At 44.1% G+C, this 22,975-nt stretch overlaps 1 protein-coding gene across 1 annotated transcript in view; it reads right to left on the reverse strand.

The window, feature by feature from the left end:
* NUP133 (nucleoporin 133) overlaps window positions 1-22,975 on the reverse strand; it is a 1,112,480-nt gene that overhangs the window by 401,013 nt on the left and 688,492 nt on the right. The window contains 1 exon segment of the mRNA XM_073627602.1: window positions 13,713-13,835. Coding sequence (XP_073483703.1) covers window positions 13,713-13,835 — 123 coding nt within the window.

The following is a 22,975-nucleotide window of genomic DNA, read 5'->3' on the forward strand; positions in this document are numbered from 1 at the left end:
TTAAGCTAGAGGCCTCTTTCCCTGCCAGCTTATTGATGTATCTATAGCAGAAAGGTTTAAAGTGGGACCTTGGCTTCTTTACACCATAACAGCAACGTTTCTTAGGGGAGCTAGGCCCTGCAGGGGCAGAAGGCGGTTTTTATTCGAGTGCCTCCTGGGTATTGCTGGGGATTCTGAAAAAGAGAAGACCAAACAGTCACTCTTCCCATTCCCTCGACTGCTGGCTAAACACAACCTGAGGGGAAATATGAGGGCCATTCAGGTACTCGCCCGATAATAATACTGGGTCCTCTACCCCTCATCTCCCCCACCAAGGAAAGCACTCATTGAGCCCTGACATGGACTTGCCCACAGTCACTGGTGTCACCATCCCTTGGTTTGGCAGTGTCTCTTGCTGTAGCTTTAAAGCCAGTACCGCTGGTAAAGTCAGCCGACTGATCCCAGCTGCCTTCCTCTCTCCCCCCACCATGCTGTGCGTCCTCAGGGCTTTCAGGCTTGCTTCCAGGTCGCGCCGTGCCTTCAGCCCCGCCCACTTCCAATCATGCAACTGGAAGATCCTGTTGTTGCCAAAACGAGGCTTGGAATGCATGGCTCCTCCTCCACACTACTTCCAACCAGCGAAGGCTTCCAGGAGGGGAAGGAGAGCGAGAGAGAGCATCCAGGCGGAGGACTATAGCAGAGTAACAGCAATTCACACTCCCCTGTGACCGGAGCGCTGATACAGTCTTTAAGGCAACCTGTGAGAAGGACTTCAGCCTGTAGGTTAGTTCAGCCCTCCCTGGCCTCCCTTATGCCTGCCTCACAGGGGTACCAAACAACCCTTCCCGGTCTTCTGGTTATAGAAGATAACAAACGTTCCATTGAGGGGAGAAACACAATCAATACTGGACAAGGGGAAGGGTGTGGACTTATATACAGCTGTCAATTGACTGTGTTTCCTGTAGGGAGGAGCCACTCATCTCTCAAGTGTGCCATCCTGTTAGGCGAGAGGAGAAACATCAATCATGTGTTATGTAAGTTTAACCGCTTCCCGACCAGCCGCCGTCATTATACTGCGGCAAGTTGGCTCGTTCCCACAAATAGCCGTAGCTGTACGTTGGCGCAGGAACTCGCTTTTGTGGAAGCTCTGATTGGTCAGCGGGGGAGCCAATCAGCGGGATTGGCAGACTCGATGCCCACCAGCCACCCGCGATCCTTTCCCGCAGTGACAGAATGAGGATCTGCCTGTGTAAACAAGATCACACAGATCCGGTCTTTCTGCTATGCAGGAAGACAGATATGTGCGTTTCCCCAGTCATACAGTCCCCCATATTGTTAGAAAACAGACAGGGAACTCATTTAACCCCTTGATCACCCCTGTTAACCCCTTCCCTGCCAGTGTCATTAGTACAACAGTGCATATATTTAGCACTGGATTACTGTCACTGGTTCCCAAAAAAGTGTAAAAAAATGCCAGTTAGGTGTCCGATCTGTTCGCCTCAATTGTAGCAGTCCTGCTAAAAAAATTACTGATCGCCGACATTACTAGTAAAAAAAAATAAAAAATAAAAATAAAATAAAAATGCCATAAAGCTATCCCCTATTTTGTAGACGCAATAACTTTTGCGTAAACCAATCAAACCAATGCGCTTATTGCTATTTTTTTTAACAAAAATATGTAGCAGAATACATATCGGCCTAAACTGATGAATAAATCCTTTATTATTTTTTTTTTTTTTGGAAACGTTTTATAGCAGAAAGTAAAAAATTCTATTTTCAAAATTGTTGCTCTTTGTTTATATCGTAAAAAAAAAAAAACAAAAAAAACAAAAAAAAAACGCAGAGGTGATCAAATACCACCAAAAAAAAAAAGCTTTATTTGTGGGGGGGGAGAAGGACATCAATTTTGTTTGGGTACAGCATCACATAACCGCGTAATTTTCAGTTAAAGCGACAAAGTGCTGTATCGGAAAAAAATGGCCTGGTCAGGAAGTGGGTAAATCCTTCACAATAAAAGTTCACTTTGTAAAAAAATAGCAGTTTTCCGCTATTAGATGCTCTCTAATGGAGTTTCCCTTTTTGGCCAGGACTACGTAGCGTATGGAGGTTCCAGGTTAAAGGCGATAGTAGGTACGATTAGTGATCAAAATGTATTCTAGTGATCAAAAGAGGGGATATTGTAAAATAAATTGTACATTCTGTATGAAAAACTATTCTATTTTGTATGCTTTGCCTATGTATTGCACACTGCACTCATTGTGCACACAGCACTAATAATGTTTTGATGACGTTTGTATTTGAGTCCTAATTAAAATTTAGCCTGCTTATGTTATACCCCTTGTTACCATTAAAGTACAATTGTAATATTAATGTGATACCTACGTTATCACGTGTTTAAAAATCTTCAATTGTACAGAACAGTTGATTGGAAAGATGCATGTATCTTTGTGTCTGTTCCCTACTGCAGCAGTTATTAATTTGGAACCACTAATCAATTTGAGGATAGGAATTGCCTATCTATAAAATTTACAGAACATCTAACATGTGCAGGGCCCTACTCCTGGGGACTGAGGCCTAGAAAAAAAAAAGGCAGGCGGCACAATGTCCTGGTTGTGATGGAATAAAGACAACCTTTGGCTAGAATGGTGGCTGATGTCATAAAACCACCCTAACCTGTTAGAATATCAGAAACAACTCCATGGTGAGAATGTGCCGCCAACTCTGACACCCTTCTTGCCGAAGTGATAGCCACAAGGAACGTCACCTTTTGAGTCAAAACGCAGTAACAGAACGTCCCAACTCAGGTGGGGGAAAGGTGGTCTCTATAAAACTGACAACGCCAAATTGAGATTCCAGGGAGACAAAGGTGGCCTGACCAGAGGCACTATGCACATGACACCTTGAACAAAGGTACATACCAAAGAATAAGTAAAAATAGGTCTTTTAAAATATACTAGACAAAATCTAGCCCACCACATATTTGAGAGGATGGAACTTCCTAGCCTCACACCAGGCCACACAAGATGTTCAGGTCCTATGACAGATCTTCCTTAAGATAACCTTCCAGGCTCTAAAAAGTGTAGGAATGACTGCATTTGACATTCCCCTATTCTTCAGGACTCTGGCTTCAATAGCCAAGCTGTTAAAGCCAGTGACTGTAAAGTAGGATGTAAGATTGGACCTTGGGCCAAGAGGTCTGGTTCAGCTGGCAGAGGCCAAGGATCGCTCACCGACAAGTTCATGTGCCCAAACCATGTTCTATTAGGCCAGGCTGGTGCTACTAGAATCACTGGAATTCCTTCCAACCAAATCCTGTGCAATGCGGAATAAGCTACATTGGAGGAAAAGCATAAATCGGAGAACAATCGATCCCACAGGATCACCATGTACTGTACTGTGAATGCTTGAGGATCCCTGGAAATAAACCTGGATGCTAGCACATCTACAGTTGGTGTGCTCCAGCACTGACAAACTGCTCTGATCCACTGTGGACAGTAAGGAAGTGTTGTAGGCCCATAAGATGGCCGTGATGATGTCATGTAACATAAATGAATGTGGTTATGTGTTTTGGAGCGTGGACCCTTTGTAAAAATAGACACCTGGCAAAAACAAAGAGCCACAAATTGGAAGTGGTTTTAATCTATTATGAAGCTGAGAAACTGCCTATGGCTTGGTAAAATAAGGACATGAAGGTATGTGCTATGTCTATGGAGGCAATTACATATCGAATGGATTCCAAATTGAAATAAAGAAGAAAAAAAGGCACCAAAAATGATGTCCAAAACAGGGCGGATACCACCCTTTAGCTTGGGAATTTTTCACAGGTTGAAATAGAACCTGTGAAATCTTCTTGGGTTACAAGTCTCTGATTGGTATGGTTCAGGTCTGCCACATGCTGGGGGAAGCCTGGAAGGCCTTAAAGAGGAGTTCCACCCAGGGGGTCATGTAAAAAAAAAAAAAATAAATAAAAGTCAGCAGCTACAAATACTGCAGCTGCTGACTTTTAATTGGACACTTACCTGTCCCTGGGTCCAGCGATGCGGGGGATCGAAGCCCCACTCGTCTCCCCCTCCGTTCAGCGGCGCTGGCATTGCAACTGTGGGCGCCGGGCTGTGGCTTCACAGCCTGACACCCACTGCGCATGCGCGAGCGGCGCAGCGCGCCGTGATTGGCCGCTCAGTCATTACAGGTCCCAGATGATTGACAGGAGGGTGGGAGCAGAGCGGAGCCCTTCCTGTGCCGAGGGGGATGTGATGTCACTAGCCTGGAAGGGGCAGACTACGAGGGACCCCCTAGCAACAGGCATTTAGAGGTTAGTAAAAAAAAAAAAAAAAATCCAAATTTTTTTTGTTTTTTTTTTTTAGGATTTTTCATGTATTTTTGTTTTTTTGGGTGGAACCCCACTTTAAGCACAGAATCTTAGCATAGAATCCAAAAAGTACACATTTAAAAAGGTGAAGATCCTGTGCAATAGCTTTGAATTGGGGATCAACCCTTCCAGTATTACTTTAACAATACACACAAAAAAGAAAGACCTGGTGCAGTTTCCACAATGAAGAAGCACAGACAGTACATGTACAGCAAAGTTACAACAAAAAAACAATCTTAGGTGTTAGCCTTTTGGTGCCTAGAAGGAACACAGCAGCCAAACCAAACACTTGTAGTAGCAAGGATGAAAGGCACAGAGGAGAAAATCCTTTGCAAAATTTGTATATAACTTCCAAAGAAGTGCACACTTTCAGACACTATCCTCAGATCCACTCAATGATCCATGCAGCAGGGGACTCCATTGCCCACTGCCTAAATAGAGTGCATATTGTGTCTCCACCTCACTTCTGGGTGTTTCCAAGACTAAGCCCCTGGCTGTGGTATCCCAGGTGGCCCAAGTTTTGGCTTGGAGCACACCTGGAACTTATACCCCAAAGGCATACCAAGCCGGTCATCCCTACATCAACTGGTCACTCTGGCTACATGGCAGGGAGTCCAATCTAAACACGAACACTACTCTAAGGGGGAAGGGGGGGGGGGAGCACACCAATGAGGATTAAAATCTTAGGCTACTTTCACACTGGAGCTCCAGGGTCCTTCAGAGAAAATGAAAAGTCAGCAGCTACAAAGGCTGTCCAAGATTCCAGCGCTGTCATCACCCGAGCTGATTTTCGTAAAATCATCGCTAAAACGAGCAGCGCTTTACCGTCGTTTTAGCGGAGCTTTTCGAAAAAATTGGCTCGGGTGATGACACCACTGGAATCCTGGACAGCCTTTGAAGTGGCTGACTTTTCATTTTTTTTTTAAGGAGCCTGGAGCTCCTCTTTAATAACATAAGAGTACAAAATACAGTGACACACTCTTGGAAAGAGACCTTTAGTGATGGTATAATGTTACAGCCATAAATCATATTACGCCAGGTAGAGGACCGGAATCTGCAGTCGAGTCACTTTGGCGTGGACAGTAGGGATATGGAGCAGAGAAGAGGAAGGGAGATTAAGCTACAAAATGTTTATTAATAATAGTCAGCTCTATTTGCATTTTGTATGTATTTCCATTTGTTGGATTGTCTTGCTATCTGGTTCCCTCCTTTTTGTTGTTTTTCCACCTTCCCTCCCCTTATTTATTAAAGTTTGTGCCTATTTTTATACTAATGGGGTTGCTATCCTTTCATTCATCCTTTTGATAATTATAAATTAATTATTATTTATGTGATTTTAACCATTATTTTATAGTAATATGAATTTGACGAAGGATTTTGTTAATTATGTTTCTCCATTGACAATGAAAGGGTAATGTTGTATCCACTGTGCACATATAACTAATAAGCTTTCTATTGTTGGGAGATTATACCCATTTTAACCACAAGATGGTGCTTATTTTAATTTATAGAGCTAGGCTTTTGTCTGCAGCAGGTATTCCCTCCTCCTTTGACTGTCAATGGAGTATACAATGTGTGGTATGTTGGCGCCATTTCCAGGCTCCTCATGATGTCATAACTGAAGCACGTAGGGAGGAGTCACTGAGACGTCACCGCACAAGCGCGCATTCTCTGTTTCTGGATGTTACAACACTTTGGAGTTATGGCACAACCTATTATGCAAGTATTTTAACCATTTTAAATAAATTCAGTTGAGCGATATTTACACAATAGGGCTCTTACTTTTTTTTCTTTTCATATATACAGTGCCTTGAAAAAGTATTCATACCACTTGAAATTTTCCGCATTTTGTCATGTTACAACAAAAAACGTAAATGTATTTTATTAGAATTTTTTGTGATAGACCAACACAAAATGGCACATAATTGTGAAGTGGAAGGAAAATGATAAATGGTTTTCAAATTTTTTTACAAATAAATATGTGAAGAGTGTGGCGTGCATTTTTTATTCAGCCCCCAAGTCAATACTTTTTAGAACCACCTTTCGGTGCAATTACAGCTGCAATTCTTTTTGGGGATGTCTCTGCCAGCTTTGCACATCTAGAGAGTGCCATTTTGCCCATTCTTATTTGCAAAAAAGCTCAAGCTCTGTCAGATTGGATGGAGAGCGTCTGTGAACAGCAATTTTCAAGTCTTATCACAGATTCTCAATTGGATTTCGGTCTGGACTTTGACTGGGCCATTCTACCACATGAATATGCTTTGATCTAAACAATGCGATTGTAGCTCTGGCTGTATGTTTAAGGTTGTTGTCCTGCTGGAAAGTGAACCTCCGCCCAGTCTCAAGTCTTTTGCAGACTAACAGGTTTTCTTCTAAGATTGCCCTGTATTTGGCTCCATCAATCTTCTCATCAACTCAGACCAGCTTCCCTGTCCCTGCTGAAGAAAAGCATCCCCACAACATGATGCTATCACCACCATGATTCACGGTGAGGATGGTGTGTTCAGGGTCATGTGCAGTGTTAGTTTTCTGCCACACACAGCATTTTTAGTTCAAAAAGTTCAAATTTGGTCTCATCTGACCAGAGCACCTTCTTCCACATGCTGCTGTGTCCCCCATGTGGCTTCCCGCAAACTGCAAACGGGACTTAAGGCTTTCTTTCAACAATGGCTTTCTTCTTGCCACGCTTCCATAAAGGCCAGATTTGTGGAATGCACGACTAATAGTTGTCCTGTGGGCAGATTCTCTCACCTGAGCTGTTGATCTCTACAGCTCCTCCAGAGTTACCATTGGCCTCTTGCCTGCTTCTCTAATTAATGTTCTCCTTGCCCGGCCAGTTTAGGTGGATAGTTATGCAGTCGTGCCATACTCTACATTTTCAGATGATGGATTTTACAGTGCTCTGTGAGATGTTCAAAGCTTGGGATATTTTTTATAACCTAACCCTGCTTTAAACGTCTCCACAACATGATCCCTGACCTGTCTGGTGTGTTTCTTGGCCTTCATGATGTTGTTTGTTCACTAAGGTTTTCTAATACAAATCTGAGGGCTTCACAGAACAGCTATATTTATACTGAGAAAAAAATACACACAGGTGGACTCTATTTACTAATTAGGTGACTTCTGAAGGCAATTGGTTCCACTAGGCTTTAGTTTGGGGTATGAGAACAAATGCACACCACACCTTTCAGATATGTGTAAAAAAATTCGGAAAACCATTTATCATTTTCCTTCCACTTCACAATTATATGCCACTTTGTTTTGGTCTATCGCATAAAATCCCAATAAAATACATTTACGTTTTTGATTGCAACATGTGGAAAATTTCAAGGGGTAGGAATACTTTTTCAAGGCACTGTTTGTGTGTGATCTGTGGAAGTGAATTGAGAGGAGAAGTGGTGGAACACCAGGTTTATACAAGAGTTGTTATTGTTATATTTAACAAGCACAGCTTGACCACTTATAACTGGGTGTCATGATCTTCTGGTAAGCCTTCACGTTTGGCACATGAGTAAAGTGGCATCTACTGTATGTAGTTGGAGCACATTGGAAGATTTGTGTGTCAAAGTGGTATACTAATCAGCCGACTGAAATTTGTCCCATTTCTTATCTTTACAGTTGTACACCATCCAATGATGTACATTGTTTTTTTACATAGTTACATAGCAGGCAAGGTTGAATAAAGACAACAGTCCATCCAGTCCAACCTGCTTAGATGTTCGTGCATCAAGTCGATAATCGTTTCCCATATGCCTGTATGTTGTTTTCTTTAAGATGCACGTCCAAGAGTCTTTTAAAAATATCAATACTCTCCACTGACACCACCACTTGTGGAAGAGAGTTCCATATTCTTACTGCCCTGACAGTGAAAAACCCCCTGTGCTTCTTGAGGTTAAAGGGCTTCTCCTCCAATCCTCATTGTGTGGCTCCGTGTCCTCTTACACCCCCTGAGATTGAACAGCCTTTTTCCTATGCTGGGGTCACCATTGAGGTATTTGTAAATCACTAGCATGTCCCCTCTCAAGCGTCTTTTCTCCAGTGAGAATAAATTTAGTGCTTGTAGTCGCTCCTTGTATTTGAGGTCCTCCATCCCCCTTATTAATTTAGTTGTCCCTCTTTGGATTCTTTCCAGCACGTCTTCTGAGGCCTGGTGACCAGAACTGGACGAAATACTCCACATGTGGCCAGACCAGAGTTTTATAAAGTGGCAGGATTATAGTTTTATCTCGGGAGTATACCCCTTTTTTATAGATGCTAATATTCTGCCCGCATTGGTAGCTGCAGCTCAACATTGCATGCTATTGCTCAGTCTATCTTCCACTAGGACCCCCAGATCTTTCTCCATCCTTGATTCCCCCAGAGGTTCACCCCCTAGTGAGTAGTTTGCATTTATGTTCTTAGCCCCCAAGTGCATTATTTTACATTTCTCCACATTAAACCTCATTTGCCATGTAGTTGCCCGCTCCATTATTTTTGTCATATCTTTCTGTAAAATTTTTATATCCGGCTGTGAAGTTATTGCCCTGCTTATTTTTTATTGTCTGCAAAAACGGAGATTGAACGATTTATCCCATCCTCTATATCATTTATGAATAAATATACTAGAGGGTAGAGAGATCTTTAGAGAAAGAAAGAGGCTGTCTAGATACTTCCAAGTACAATGTACATGTAGATGAAATAATCAAACCAAGAATGATAAGGGAACACCTTGACAAACTGTGTAAGTTTGGGGGAAACCAGACAAATACAATATGAATAGATTGGGAGGGATGGTTTTCCTCTGCTCCTGATCCCCTCTTCCTCCACTGTCTGCAAAAAAACGAGCTTACCACTGACCAGGCTGCTGCAGAAGCTTCTTCTCCCCCTTCCTGAATCAAATATAAGGCTCTTTTTGCACATAGGCATAGGAATCACTACAAATCTGCCCGCAAGTTCAAAATACGCTGTTAAAATGTTAAATCACACATCAGCGTCTTTAGATGCCATTCATTTCAAACCCAATTAAATGCAGTGCGACTCAATTGCCGGACTGCATAAACCACATTGCGCGTCAATCGCGGAAGAATCACACTGCATTTTTAGATGCCACTGAAGTGAATGGCACCTGAACACGCTGATGTGCAATTTGACATTTTAGCAGTGTGTTTTGACATGGCAAGCAGAATCGTGGCGATCCTGCCCACGGTTCAAAACGCATATGTCTGAACGGAGCCTTAAGGAAAAAAATAACTTGCAGTGGAATCAGAGAGCTGAGGGGTAATTTTGGCTGTTTCTTCATCCTCTGGCACTGCCTGAAATCAAAACGTGCAGGAAGGAGAAGGGGGAGGCTTTGCAGAAGGGACACAGCATGATCAGATAAGACAGCTTGTGATTCCAAAGATCCCTTTGCTGGTCAGGGCACTGGAATTATATCATCCAGCCCTGCATCCGACTGCTGTGTGCTGTTCTCCGGACAAATTGGAGATCTGTTTTGTACACACAGGCTTGAGGGCGGGAGCGCCGCTGATATCAGGAGCTGGGTCTGCCTGCAGTCAACTTGACAGGAAGGAGACCCGACTTTAAACTGTGAATATCTTCCCCGAGGTGCACAAGGTGGCTGCTGATGTGGGTGCGATGAGATATTTTGCACCCCCCAAGCACTGACCTGGTGCCGCCCCTTAATTTGGAGATTCAAAAAGTTTGAACCACAGGGGGCCACACTTAACAGAGATGCTCTGATACGGTAGTGTCGCTTCCGCATGTACTTTCAAATGTATGCAACTTAAACTAGTTTTTACCTGAGTAAAGGAATTTCCTTCTTTTTTTTGTTCACTGACGAGCTCGAAAGTGTGCTGAAGACTCCTTTTGTACTAACTTGTATGTATGTCCTGCACAAGGGCACCTTACTTTTTTTTGCTGTTTTTAAAGTGGCTGTAAAGGTAGAAGTTTTTTTTAAATTTACCTTAATGCATTCACTGCATGTTGACATGTTTGGTATCCATTTACTCAACGCAGCATAATCTTTTATATATTAACAGAAATTGGGTATATTGTGTTTTACAATGTGTGTAAAGTGTTTTTTTGTATTAAAATAACAAACATGTCTATAATTACCTGCTCTGTGCAATGCTTTTGCACAGAGTGCCCCCAATCCTCTTCTCCTGGGGTCCCTGCCTGCGCTCCAGGCTCCTCCTCTTTATCTGGAGCCCCACGGAAAGCGGCTTTCCATGGGGGCATAGTTAGCAAAGTTGGGAGCCTGATCCCCAGTCAGGCGACCAAACAAGTGGGGGGATATTGGACTTTACTTATATGCATTGTATTATGTAATTAAGTTTCCATGGGTTTATGTCATGGTGGTGACCGCATCGGCTTCTTAGGGTATTCAATCAATCCCTAATTTACCCAATTTAAGTCTTTTTATGGTATTCGTAATGTTATCTTTATTATTTTATTATGCTTGATTATTATCTTTGTCTATCAACCCCTTACTTGTTTTTCTACTGGGACCCTCTGCTTCCCCCTTCCCTTTGTCCCCAATTTCAGGCGCCGGCGCGGGGCCCTCCCCCTGTGCTCTTCCGCGGCAACCCGGTGAGGTCCCTGGTGGAGGGGTTGGTCTCGGACACGGGACTGCCCCCTCCTCTTGCACTGGTCCTGGCAGGGACTCTGTCCCCGTAGCCTTAGGGCGGGTGCGCATGCGCGCGCGATCACCTCTCGCTCGCGCTGTTTGGGACCTCTGACCCTGCGACATTATGTGGCGGCGTCCTGCCGACGTGTGGGTTAGCGTCGGACGGTCGGGAGCTACAAATAACAGGCTTTGCCTGTTCGTTGACAGGCGGGTTTTTGGTCCCCGGGATTGTGTACTATGGCCAGCCTATTGTAAGTCAGAGGGGATTACCAACCTTACCTTTATTATTTTGCAGTCCCGCACCCAGGGCACCAGCATTGGTTTTGTAATTCAAACCGTGTTTTTTCCCCCTTAGATGCTCCAGGCATGGGTGAACATGTTTTATCATGCATCCGCCCGTCGCTTGCAGTCCTTAGTACCTTTCCACTGACTTTACTATGGCATGGCCCCTCGAAGGGCGCCTTCCCCGGGAACCTTTCAATGTCCATATCAGCACCAGGTATCATTGTGCCCTTATCCACTCCACTTTTTCACACCTTATATTTATTTCTCCCCTTCCTCCCTTTTCCTTTTTTCCCCCCTTTCTCCCCTCCTCCCCCCTGGTTCTCCTATCCATTCCCCACTCCTTCCTTCCCTATCCACCCTTTGCTCTGCTCTATTTTCCCCTTAATTTCCCCCTCCCCCCCTCCATCCTGGTCTTCCTTCCTCCACCTGTCACTTACTCACCTCCACACTACACAATTTAACATAATCACACTTTCATATATTCCTTATTGGTTCCCATTTTCATTTGTTCACCACATGCACCATTTTATCTTTATTTTTCTACATTGCAAACAATCCGATTACTCTTTATACCTTCCACCATTCAGCATCCCTTTATTATTTAATGTATCACTTGTCTTCAGTGTGGCAACTTACTATACCCAACTTTTTTATAATTTTTACCCTTATTATCCCCGTCATCTTTGCAGCTCCCCCGGGTCGCCGCGGGAGATCACCCCTTGGTGGTGGAGCCCTGCGCCTGGGGTCTGTTGGGACATGGGTAAGCAGATTCGTCCCCTTCCCCCTGTCATTTTTATTACATTTTTGCTATTTATGATGCTGTAATACAAGTTTTACTGTTTATGTCTTTTGGCAAACCTCATTGTATTTTTTCCTATTTGTTAGGTTCAGACTGTTTAGTCAGAATAAACAATCTTCAGATTCCCTCCTGACGAAGCGGCTTATGTTCGCGAAACTAGTCGAGGAATATGATATCTGAGATCAATTGTTTTATTGTATACTAAATGACCCCAATGGCTCCTGCTGCTGTCAATCTGTCCAATGAGGAGGGAGACATCGGCTGGAGCCGCTGCACTCGTGCACATTGCTGGATCGGATTCAGGTAAGAAAAAGAAGGGGGCACATCAGCACAGGAGGTTTTTTTTCACCCTAATGGACGCATTAAGGTGAAAAACCTTAAGGCTTTACATACACTAAGTGTACTTTTATCAGAAAATTTGCATTTTTAAAAATGGCTGTGCCAATATATTGCAACATAAATTTATATTGCAACAACCACAATTTTATTCTCCAGAGCCTCTGCTTTCAGAAATATGTTTGGGGTAGCAAAAAATTCAGATTTTAGCATGTTTGTAAAAAAATTAAAAATTGGCCTGAATGGCAAGAGGTTAAAAATTTATTTGCAGAAGGATGTAACTAAAACCGCTTTTAGCCCTGGTTCACACTGGAGCGTTTTGGCATGCGATTTGACATGTCAAATCGGCGGCAATTGCCATCAATGGCACAGTCCGAATAGGTGCGACGCTGCATCTGCAGCGCTGCACCGATTTCAAAAAGCAGTTTCTGTACTACATTTTCGGGCTGCAATTTACATTGACATCTGTGCAGAAACCTGCACAGATGTCTCTGAAATTGCGGCTGAAATCGGGACTGACATGCAGAAATGAAATTGTGCGAGTTCAGCTGAACACGCATGGCTTCATTCCCGCAGCTCAGTGTGAACCTGGGCTTAAACCGATTTGTTTGTTTGAAAGTGTACTGGGGACCCCTTCTATATATGTATAAATATACATAATATATACTGTGTATATATTGTGAGAACTAGCATCGAATGTAGAGCTTTTAAGGACACCGCCACTCACTTTTCTTCTTTTTAAGGGCTTTTCTTATTTTCCCATTTTTTTTTTTTTAAAGAAACTTCACTCTTGCTCCAAAACAAATGGTCACTCAGCCTCCAGGCTTGTACCTCCAGCACTCCTGCTCTAGACTTAACCTTTAGGCCTTTATCTCCCACACAATGGTCGCTCACCAACTCAGTGCACACAAACAACAGCCTCGTGCTGCACTGGCTCCCTCCTCTCTCCTAGGTGAGCCCTTTTGACTCCTAGGCCAGACCTCCTGGTCAAGTCATTACTAAAAGCCTAGCACACACCTGACCAATTAGTGTGCTGGCTGTTCCGAATACCTAGACCCAGGAGCGGAGATTTTCTCCCACCCGGATCACTTAGAAATCTCCAGGTCCCCAAATGGACTTTAAAAAACACAGAGAAAACTGAAAAGCCAGTTTCCTCTCCATGACACAAGCTCCCTGGAGCCCCTCAACCCCTCTTGTTGAGAATTCTGGGTCACAATCTCTTTATAGACTGTGGCAGGGAAAATATATATATATATATACATATATATATATATATATACACACATACATATATACACACACATATATACACACACATTATTATTATTTTTTTTTATTACCTTTAAAATCATATTCACATCAAGCACTACATTTGCCCAGTCTGCAGTGTCCATAGTTGAGTTTTGCAGCTCAGCTTCCTCTTGGTCTACAAAACATTCAAAGATTATATCCATCTGTGATACCTGTGTTGAAATAAAAATACAGGGAACTATTACGAAAAACTTAAAGTGGAGCTAAAAACATAAAATTACAGCAAATTCTAAAACCCTGTGTTTTGATCAAGGTAAATGACAAACACCATTTGTTGATATGCATTCATCCTCAAACATCTTTAAAAGCCTTGTCTGTAAAATGTCTGGAGCAAGCTCGAATAATGGGAATGCAGACTGCAACTGAATTTTTCTCTGCTGATCTCCATTTTGCCACAAAGAAAAATGGAAAGCCAACTGCTGGCAATTTAGGGCTCATGCACATGGGACATATTTAATTCAGCTGTTAGGGGAGTCTGGCATTATTTTTTTCCTGCCTCTAAACACCCGCGCATGCCTATATGTCCATGTACATTTAGAGAGGTTTGATAGAAGGGGCAGAAAAATAACCCCACTGAAAAGGTATCTGTCCTGGATCCAGCAGCAATTTGGCAGAAAAATTTTTTTGGTGAGACTGCACATGTGTAAATGTGTGTCAATGGTTAAAAATGTATTTTAACCACTTGACCTCCAGGAGGTTTTACTCCCTTCATGACCAGATGTTTTTTTGCTATTCAGCATTGTACTATTTTAACTGGCAATTGCATGGTCATTAAACACTGTACAGAAATGAAATTTAACTTATACCAGAAATTACGGAAAATTTTGAAAAAAAAAATTAAATCTAATAAAATCTAAATTTATTTTTAACTTAGGCCAAAATGTTTTCTGCTACATCTCTTTGGTAAAGAAACTAAACTGCATTTTTGGGGACACTATACTATTGGTGATCAAGATACTGATCCGTCACCCCGAGCTTCCGGGATCAGCATTGTATGGTGGTGGGGGCGTGACCGGATGCCGGAGTGAGAGGCGGTGTTAGCGGCCTCCCTCTGGCCTGAAGCCTCCGTGACTATCCGCACCAGCCCTATGGCTCTAGCCCAACCAGAAGCTCTCTCGCCGGCTGCAAAGATTGTTTAGCTGCCTGGCTCCCCTCATCTCAGCTCAGGCTGTATATGCCACCGGAGCCCATAAGATAAGTGCCGCCAGCGATCCCCCAGTGACCCCCCTCCCTGGAGCGGCGAGGAGAGTGTGTAACGCCGGCCGTGATCGGAGGGTTGCCGGGGCGACGGATCCGACGCTAGTGGCTCTGACGGCGCTTGCTAAACAGCGGCGGGAGTAATCAGTGGGGAACGTCCCTGCACTGCCCAGATAGCCTGGCAGTATTAAGGTACCGAGTGCTTTGATTATAAAGGAGACAGACTGTTTCTTTTTTTTTTTTTTGGTCTTTTTCTCTCCCTTTTCTTGAATAGCCGCTTGAAGCAGAGGGGTTCTATCTGGGATGAAAAAGCGGCTTGTCCCTGTGGGGGAGGGGGGTGCTGGCGGGAGTTGGGAAGTATAAATATAGCAAACGTCTATTTATGACAGAGAAAATAAAGGTCCGATAATATTGAATCACCCGTCAACCGCTGTACTAGGCGTTCTGCTAGGCTAGGTGCTAGCCCTGCTTGCAACCGAGTACTTGAAAGATACAACTGGGACTGTATTAATATCTTTGACCTGGGAAAGGGAAGGGGAAGGTTAATCTGATAAGCCGCTAAAACCCCACACTCATCCCCCTTTGGATTATACATTAAGCCATGACTAGAAAAAAGGGAGAGGAGCCGCAGCAACAGGAGAACAATAGCTCTCAAATTACCCGTGCATCAAAAGAAAAGGGAAATCAGGCAGCAGCAGCAGCAGCGGCCAAGCTGGAAAAATTTGCGCACCCCTCTGCCTCATCACCATCCAAAAGCACCCTCCAACAGCAGGAGAAATCCTACGCGGGGGGCCTTGGGGACAGGAAGAGCTTAGGAAAAGGGTCGTCGGTATCACACACGATAAAATCCGCGAGTAGTAAAGGCTTAGCGGGTGAACCCTCAGGAATGGCTACTAGCAATGCCGCCGAGCTAAATATACTCTTAACAGCGGAGCCGACATTGAAAGATGTTTTATGTGCTGTTAATTCCTGTAAAGCCTCCCTAAGTGAATTATGTGATCAGTTGAGGGGGTTAAAGGAAGAGTTAAGTACAGTAAGCCAAGAATTACAAAGGACTGCTGCTAGAACAACCACACTAGAGGAGAGGATGAGCCAGGCTGAAGACGATCTGTTCCCATTGAAGCAAGAGCTTAAGGCAATGAAAACGCAGATCGACCTGCATAAAGCTAAGATGGAGGAAATGGAAAATAGGTCTCGCAGGGGCAATGTGCGGGTGGTGGGCCTGCCGGAGAGGTGCGAGGGTCCCCACCCCGAAGAGTTTATAGAGAAGTGGCTCAGGGGAATTTTTGGTACCGAAACCTTTTCTCACCTTTTCTCTATCGAAAGAGCCCACAGAGTGCCAACTAGGCCCCCGCCATCAGGAGGATATCCCAGACCAATAATCATGAAATTTCTGAACTACAGAGACAAGGTTACATTGATGCGCAGGGCTAGAGAGAAAGGGGACATTCTATACAACGGGGCGAAAATCCTATTCTTCCCCGATTACTCCCCAGACCTGCAGAAACGTAGGGCCGAATTTAGGGACATTAAGCACAAATTACGGGACTATAAAATTGAATATGCCCTGCTATATCCGGCACGCCTGCGCATCACTGCCCTAGGGGCTACTCATTTCTTTGACACAACAACAGGGGCAACAAAATGGCTTGAAGATAACAAAATGACCCTGCAGAGCTAGGGGTCACGTAGGACTGGCTGAATTATTATGTTTTATTTTATTTCCTTTTTTCCTTTTTTTTTTTTTTGGGCTTTGTTTGCATCATATAGCGGATGGCACGGGGGGGGAGGGCAAGAGGGGGGCGTGTTGGATGGAAGCACGGATGAAGGATGTGATCTCACTAGGTTTATATTTTTTGAGTAGTGTTTTGGTGTTTTGGAACTGGGTGGGGGGAGGGGGAGAGGGGGGGAGGAGTTTGGAAGTGTGTTACGAAGCACTTGGTCAGTACGTGAGTGAAGAGGTTCTTTTTTTTGAATGGTTGGAAGGGAGTAAAAAGGTCACATGTATAGCCCCTAGGACTAGCCTAGTTAGGCAGGAGGGGGGAACACGAAGGGGGGTGGGGGAATGGGGGTTGGGCCAGGCAAAAGTTGGGGGGGGGGGAGGGGGGCAGGTTAAATAGAGGGAGGGGAGGGGGGTTTACAATAAATAATGGGGTCAGATATTGTGGTGAACGAAAGGCACACGCACTTAAGAGGAGAGAGTCTGCAAAAATTAAGCACATTTGCACAGGTTGGCCACGCTTGCAATTAAATAACATGGGAGGAGGGGATGGAGTGGTCCCTGGACGCGGGGGCCTTTACCCCCTCACCCTATATTTCTTTCTTATTTTTAACACAACCACAGATATCATGGCAAGTCTTGTAGACACAAACACACAAATGAACTGTTGTTATTCTCTGGGGGGTCAGCCACTCCCCCCTTTTTCTTTTTCTTTTTTTTTCCTTCTTATTTATTTGTTTCTTTTTCGCAGATGCCCTTTAAAACTTTAAAAATAGGCTCATGGAACATTAGGGGTATGAGCGATCCTGTTAAGAGAGCAGCTGTCTTTTCGATGATGGAAAACTATGGTGTTGGACTGGCTTGCCTGCAGGAAACTCACCTCACTAATGAGACTAAAGTACATGTTCGGAGTAAGAAATTCCAAGAACAGTATCACTCGGTCCATACCTCCTACTCAAGAGGGGTGAGCATTTTGGTGAGGAGAGGTATCTCATTTTCCTGCAGGAAAGCTAGGATAGACCCGTTGGGAAGGTATGTTTTTTTGAGCTGTGTGGTAGAAAATAAACCTTTGGTGATAGCAAATATTTATATCCCTCCCCCGTTTAAAACAGAGAGTATGCTGGAACTGTTGGAGTTTGTGGATGGCATGGAGGACATTCCTATAATAGCGGTGGGTGATTTTAATGCAGTTTTAGATAGTAGCATGGACCGATTCCCGCCCGTGACCCGCGTGGAAAGAGTACCAGAGGGGCGATTGGCCCAACTGCTCGTAGAGATCGGATGGTACGATTTCTGGAGATCTTATAATCCAAATACTCGGCAGTACTCTTGCCACTCAGGGTCACATTCCACTCTCTCGCGTATAGACATGGCAGTGGGTAACAGTGAAGCTATGCGAATAATAGGAAACATAGAGTATAGACCGAGGGGAATATCGGACCACTCTCCCCTGACTTTGACTCTAAATTTAAGCACTAGAACTAGTCAGAAGAGGTGGATAATAAACCCATTATGGCTGGACCTGATTAGTAGGCCAACAGAAATCTCTTCTAAGTTAAAAGAGTTTATAACATTCAATTCAGGTACAGCATCAGTAGGGGTGGTGTGGGATACCCTAAAAGCATATCTTAGGGGACTGCTACACCAGCAGGTTGCCATGGTAAAAAAAACATCAAGGGACCGGGAGGTAAGGGCTAGCAGGGAAGTCATGGAAGCAGAAGCACAATATGTGGCAGACCCAACCCGAGCAAAACAGGAGATTTGGCTCAATAAACAACAAGTGTATAAAGAGGTAATTAATAGAAGGAGTAGAGAATAAGAGACTTTTCCAGAAACAAAATTATTTTGGGGAGGGAGAGAAAGTAGGCCGGATGCTTGCCCTCCTAACCAGGTCTAATTTATTCTCACCGGCCATCTCTTCAATTAAAACGTCAGCTGGAAATATTACGTCCGATCCGGCCGAGGTCTTAGAAACCTTCTCCACATTCTATAGAGACCTGTATAGGTCCCGCCAGGGCTTGAACCAGTGTGAGATGGACAGGTTCTTGGAGGGAGTAGACCTGCCCACACTCTCGGAGATTGATAGAAGCGAGGTAGATTCCCCTTTGACCCTGGAGGAGCTACAAAAAGCAGTCGCAGAGATGTCAGGGCAGAAATCTCCGGGCCCGGATGGGCTACCATTGGTGATCTATAGGAAATATGGGGAGACTCTGCTCCCGGAACTTCTAAAAGTGCTAGAGCAGGCGACCAGGGATGGTAGGCTGCCCCTATCAATGTCAGAGGCCGATATAGTAGTAATCCCAAAGGAGGGGAAAGATCAATCGGAAGTTGCCTCATACAGACCGATATCACTGCTATGCACAGATGCCAAGATTATTGCAAGGGTGCTCGCATCTAGGCTAAATAAATGTATCGACAAACTGGTGCATCCGGACCAAACGGGGTTTATCCCCGGTCGGTCCACTAGTATAAACATTAGAAGAGCTTACCTGAATCTACAGGTACCAACAGAGAACGCGGAATCCAGAGCCATACTGTCTTTGGACGCTGCCAAGGCCTTTGACAGCCTGGAGTGGGAATACCTTTGGAGGATGCTAGAGAAGTTTGGATTCGGCCCCGTATTTATCAGCTGGCTAAAAACTTTATATAACCATCCAAGGGCAAGGCTCAAGATAAACGGCGAATACTCGGAATGCTTTTCCCTCGAAAGAGGGACAAGGCAGGGATGCCCCTTGTCTCCTTTGCTGTTTGTTCTGGCCATGGAGCCATTGGCGGGAGCAGTGAGAACATCCGCGGAAATACAGGGATTTCAAAGAAAAGGGAGAGAAGAGAGAATAGCGCTTTTTGCAGACGATGTCATATTTTTCCTGGGGGACACGACCTCCTCGTTGGAGAAAGTGATGCACTTAGTAGAAGACTTTGGAAAGTTGTCAGGACTAGTTATCAACTGGGAGAAGTCATCGCTTCTACCGGTAGACCCATTGGCCAACTCCATTCCGATGTGTTTGCCCCACTTGAAGATCACAGAGAAAATGAAATACCTGGGTGTTGTGCTGTCCAAGGACCCCGGTATGTTTATCAAGGACAATTTGATCCCCCTCTTATCAAAATTCAAGAGGAAATGCGATATTTGGAGTAGACTCCCTTTGTCGGTGGCAGGCCGAGCCAATTTGATAAAAATGGTTTGGATGCCCCAGCTGTTATACTTACTTCACAACTCCCCAACTTGGATTGGAGAGAAGTGGTTTCAAAAAATCCAATCCCTTTTTAGGGAATTAATATGGAAAAAAGGGCAGGCTAGGATTGGCCTACAAAAACTGCAGCGCCCCGATACGGAGGGGGGACTGGGGGTCCCTCAACCATTTATCTACTTCCTGGCAGCCCAGCTACAACAATTGGGCGGTTGTGCTACCGAGAGTGGGGGAAATAGCAATATTAAAATCATTCTGCAGGGGAATCCACACACCTCATTAGTGGGAGCATTGGAGGCAGACTCGCTACAAGGAGAAATCCCAACATTTAAAATGATCACCAAGGTCTGGCAGGCAGCTAAAAAAATAATGGGGTACAAAGGAATATCAGAATACGCGCCATTATGGAACAATAAGCGACTGCATGAACTATCAACAGTAGAAAGGAACAGACTGTGGGAAAATTGTGGGGTAAGCCGGCTGATACAACTATATGAAGGGGACACTCTGAAATCCTTTGAGGACCTAAGACGCGAGTACGGGATGTCAAGCCAGGCATTCTACAGCTACCTGCAGATCAGGCATGCTTTGAGCAAGCAGTTTAGTAGACAACCCCCAACATGGTGCAGGATCCCACTACTACAGACAATAATCAAATCAGAGACCACCAAGGGCTTAATAACAGAGGCATACACCCAATTAACAAAGAGAGGGAATACGAAGACAGGTCTATCAGGGGGAAGGGGCAGATGGGCGGCAGATGTGGGGGTGATAACAGACGAGCAATGGGAGAGGATTCTTGAGCTTGGATCAGAGGTGTCAGTTTCTCCCTCACAAAAAGCCTCCCACTTGATGTTGTTACACAGATCCTACTACACACCAAAAAAGCTGTTTATGTTTGGCCGCAGAACCAACGACGAATGCCCTAGATGTAGAGGAACAGGTGACCTAATTCACATGGTTTGGAGGTGCCCAAAATTAGTTAGGTATTGGACCGAGATTATAAAGAAAATAAATGCTACGTTCAGAGTGGATTTAGAACCTGATCCCAAAATCTGTGTGTTGGGTTATGTCAGTAGTGAACTGAGGGATAGGAGCACAGTCATAGCGATAGTAAGATGCCTGTTTCAAGCCAGAAAATTAATTGCTCAAGCATGGCAATCAAGCACACCTCCAACCCCGGAAGCCTGGACTGGAACGGTCAACTCCACAATATGGAGCGAAAGGACTTTCTACACCAGGTTAGGCAATTACAACTTGTTCATGAAACTATGGAACCCATGGGTCCAAGCATCGCCACACTCTCTACTAACACTACCTCAGCGCTGAGCGCAATAGCCTCTTTACCAGGGCAGAGATGCTGTTCCATAGCCTAGAGAACCGAAGTCAAGAGAAAATGTGAGAGGAGGAAGAGAGAGGAAAGGAGGGAAAATATAGATATTAGCTTAAAATAAGGTGTGCACTGGAACAATTGGGGTGGGACATTGGGGGGAGGGGGTGGAGGGGGATCACTAGTTCTAAAAGCAATAAATATAGCCATACATGCAAAAAAAAAAAAAAAAAAAAAAAAAAAAAAAGATACTGATCCGTAGAGACACTATACTGGCAATGGCAATGATCAGAGACTTATAGTGCGACTGTGATTGTGGGGCAGGAAAGAGCTGACAGAGACGTCGACACTAATACAGTGGTCAGTGATAATACTGTACACTGTACTAATGGCACTGACTGAGAAAGGGTTAACAGTGTGCCTAACAAGTGTATCGTGTGTTGCTTTTACTAACAGATCTGTCTGCTCTTCCTCCCTAAAATCAGAGAAGAAACAGACAGATTACTGTCTGTGCACAGAATTCTGTGTGCTTGTTAACACAGAACTTTGTGCTGTGATTGGCCACATCCGATCAGCAAGTTTCATCCAAAATAATTGGCTGAAATCTGCTGACAAACTTGTGCTGTGTCAGATCACAGCATGGTCAGCGGTACCTGGCTTTGCCGCCGCTCGCAGTACATCTACAAATTCCTAGTAAATATAAAATAGTTAAAACTGTACAATTTAATAAATAAATATTTGTACATTTTAAATTGCACCTTTATGTGAGACCCCTTTCACACCGAGGGCATTTTGCAGGCGCTATAGCGTTAAAAATAGCGCCTGCAATCCGCCCTCAAACAGCTGCTCCATTGTTTCCAGTGTGAAAGCCCTCAGGCTTTCACACGAAATGCGCCGCAAATCCGACGGTAAAACGCCGCTAAAAATAGCGGCGTTTTACCACCGACGCTATAGGCGGCTCGGTGTGAAAGGACTCTTAAAATCTGGAGGTTACCATTTTTCACTTACAGCTTTCAGAATTTGAAAATACCCCTCAAACTAGACATTTTGTGAAAGCACCTGTAGAATAAAAAAAAGTGCTACTGATATTTTGGTCCCTGCAATAATTGTGCAAATGTTCTTGATATCGCTATTTTCACTAAAAATACACTAAAATCGTTAATAGTGCACATAAAACCACAAAGCTTACAAGATTACTGCTAAATTACTACTAAAAGTATCGGTCACGTGGCACACTAAAGTGTACGCCAAAAAAGAAACCCCCCCCTTTCTTTTTAAATATGACAATGTTGTCCTTTTTAATCTATCTGTGAGGTACATTTTCAGTGTGTTTCATTAAACTGTTGTGTGTTTTTTCTACTTAATAAATCATGAAATCAATCTAGTGTCCTAATTGACCCTCTTGGGAGAACTTTATTCTCTCTTTTTTGGTATATGCGATTTTTGGGTCACTTGGACTGCGTTTCCTGTGTTTTCCTTGAGCTGAACGATTGATTATATATATATATATATATATATATATATATATATATATATTTCTGAATTTATTATACCTCTATAATTTACAGGTGTTCCGTGCATCCCCCTACAAACAGTCCCCATTTATGTCAATTGGGATGCAGCAGCTGCACAGGCATAGCTGCTGTTCCCAATCTGACATCCGTGGGGGTACATGACCCCAAACGCAGACAATGTGAGCTAAGGGACATGCATGCAGACATGGGTGTAAGATTGGGCGAGGGGGGGGGGGGGGGGGGTCCCACCAATACCTGGTGCAAATCAGAGGTTTCCTAATTTTGTGTTGAATGAGGACTTGGTTTATCGAGTGGCTGAAAGTCGAGGGGAAACTGTAGA

The sequence above is a fragment of the Aquarana catesbeiana genome, linkage group LG04 (genome assembly GCF_042186555.1).
Source record: "Aquarana catesbeiana isolate 2022-GZ linkage group LG04, ASM4218655v1, whole genome shotgun sequence".
NCBI lineage: Eukaryota > Metazoa > Chordata > Amphibia > Anura > Ranidae > Aquarana > Aquarana catesbeiana.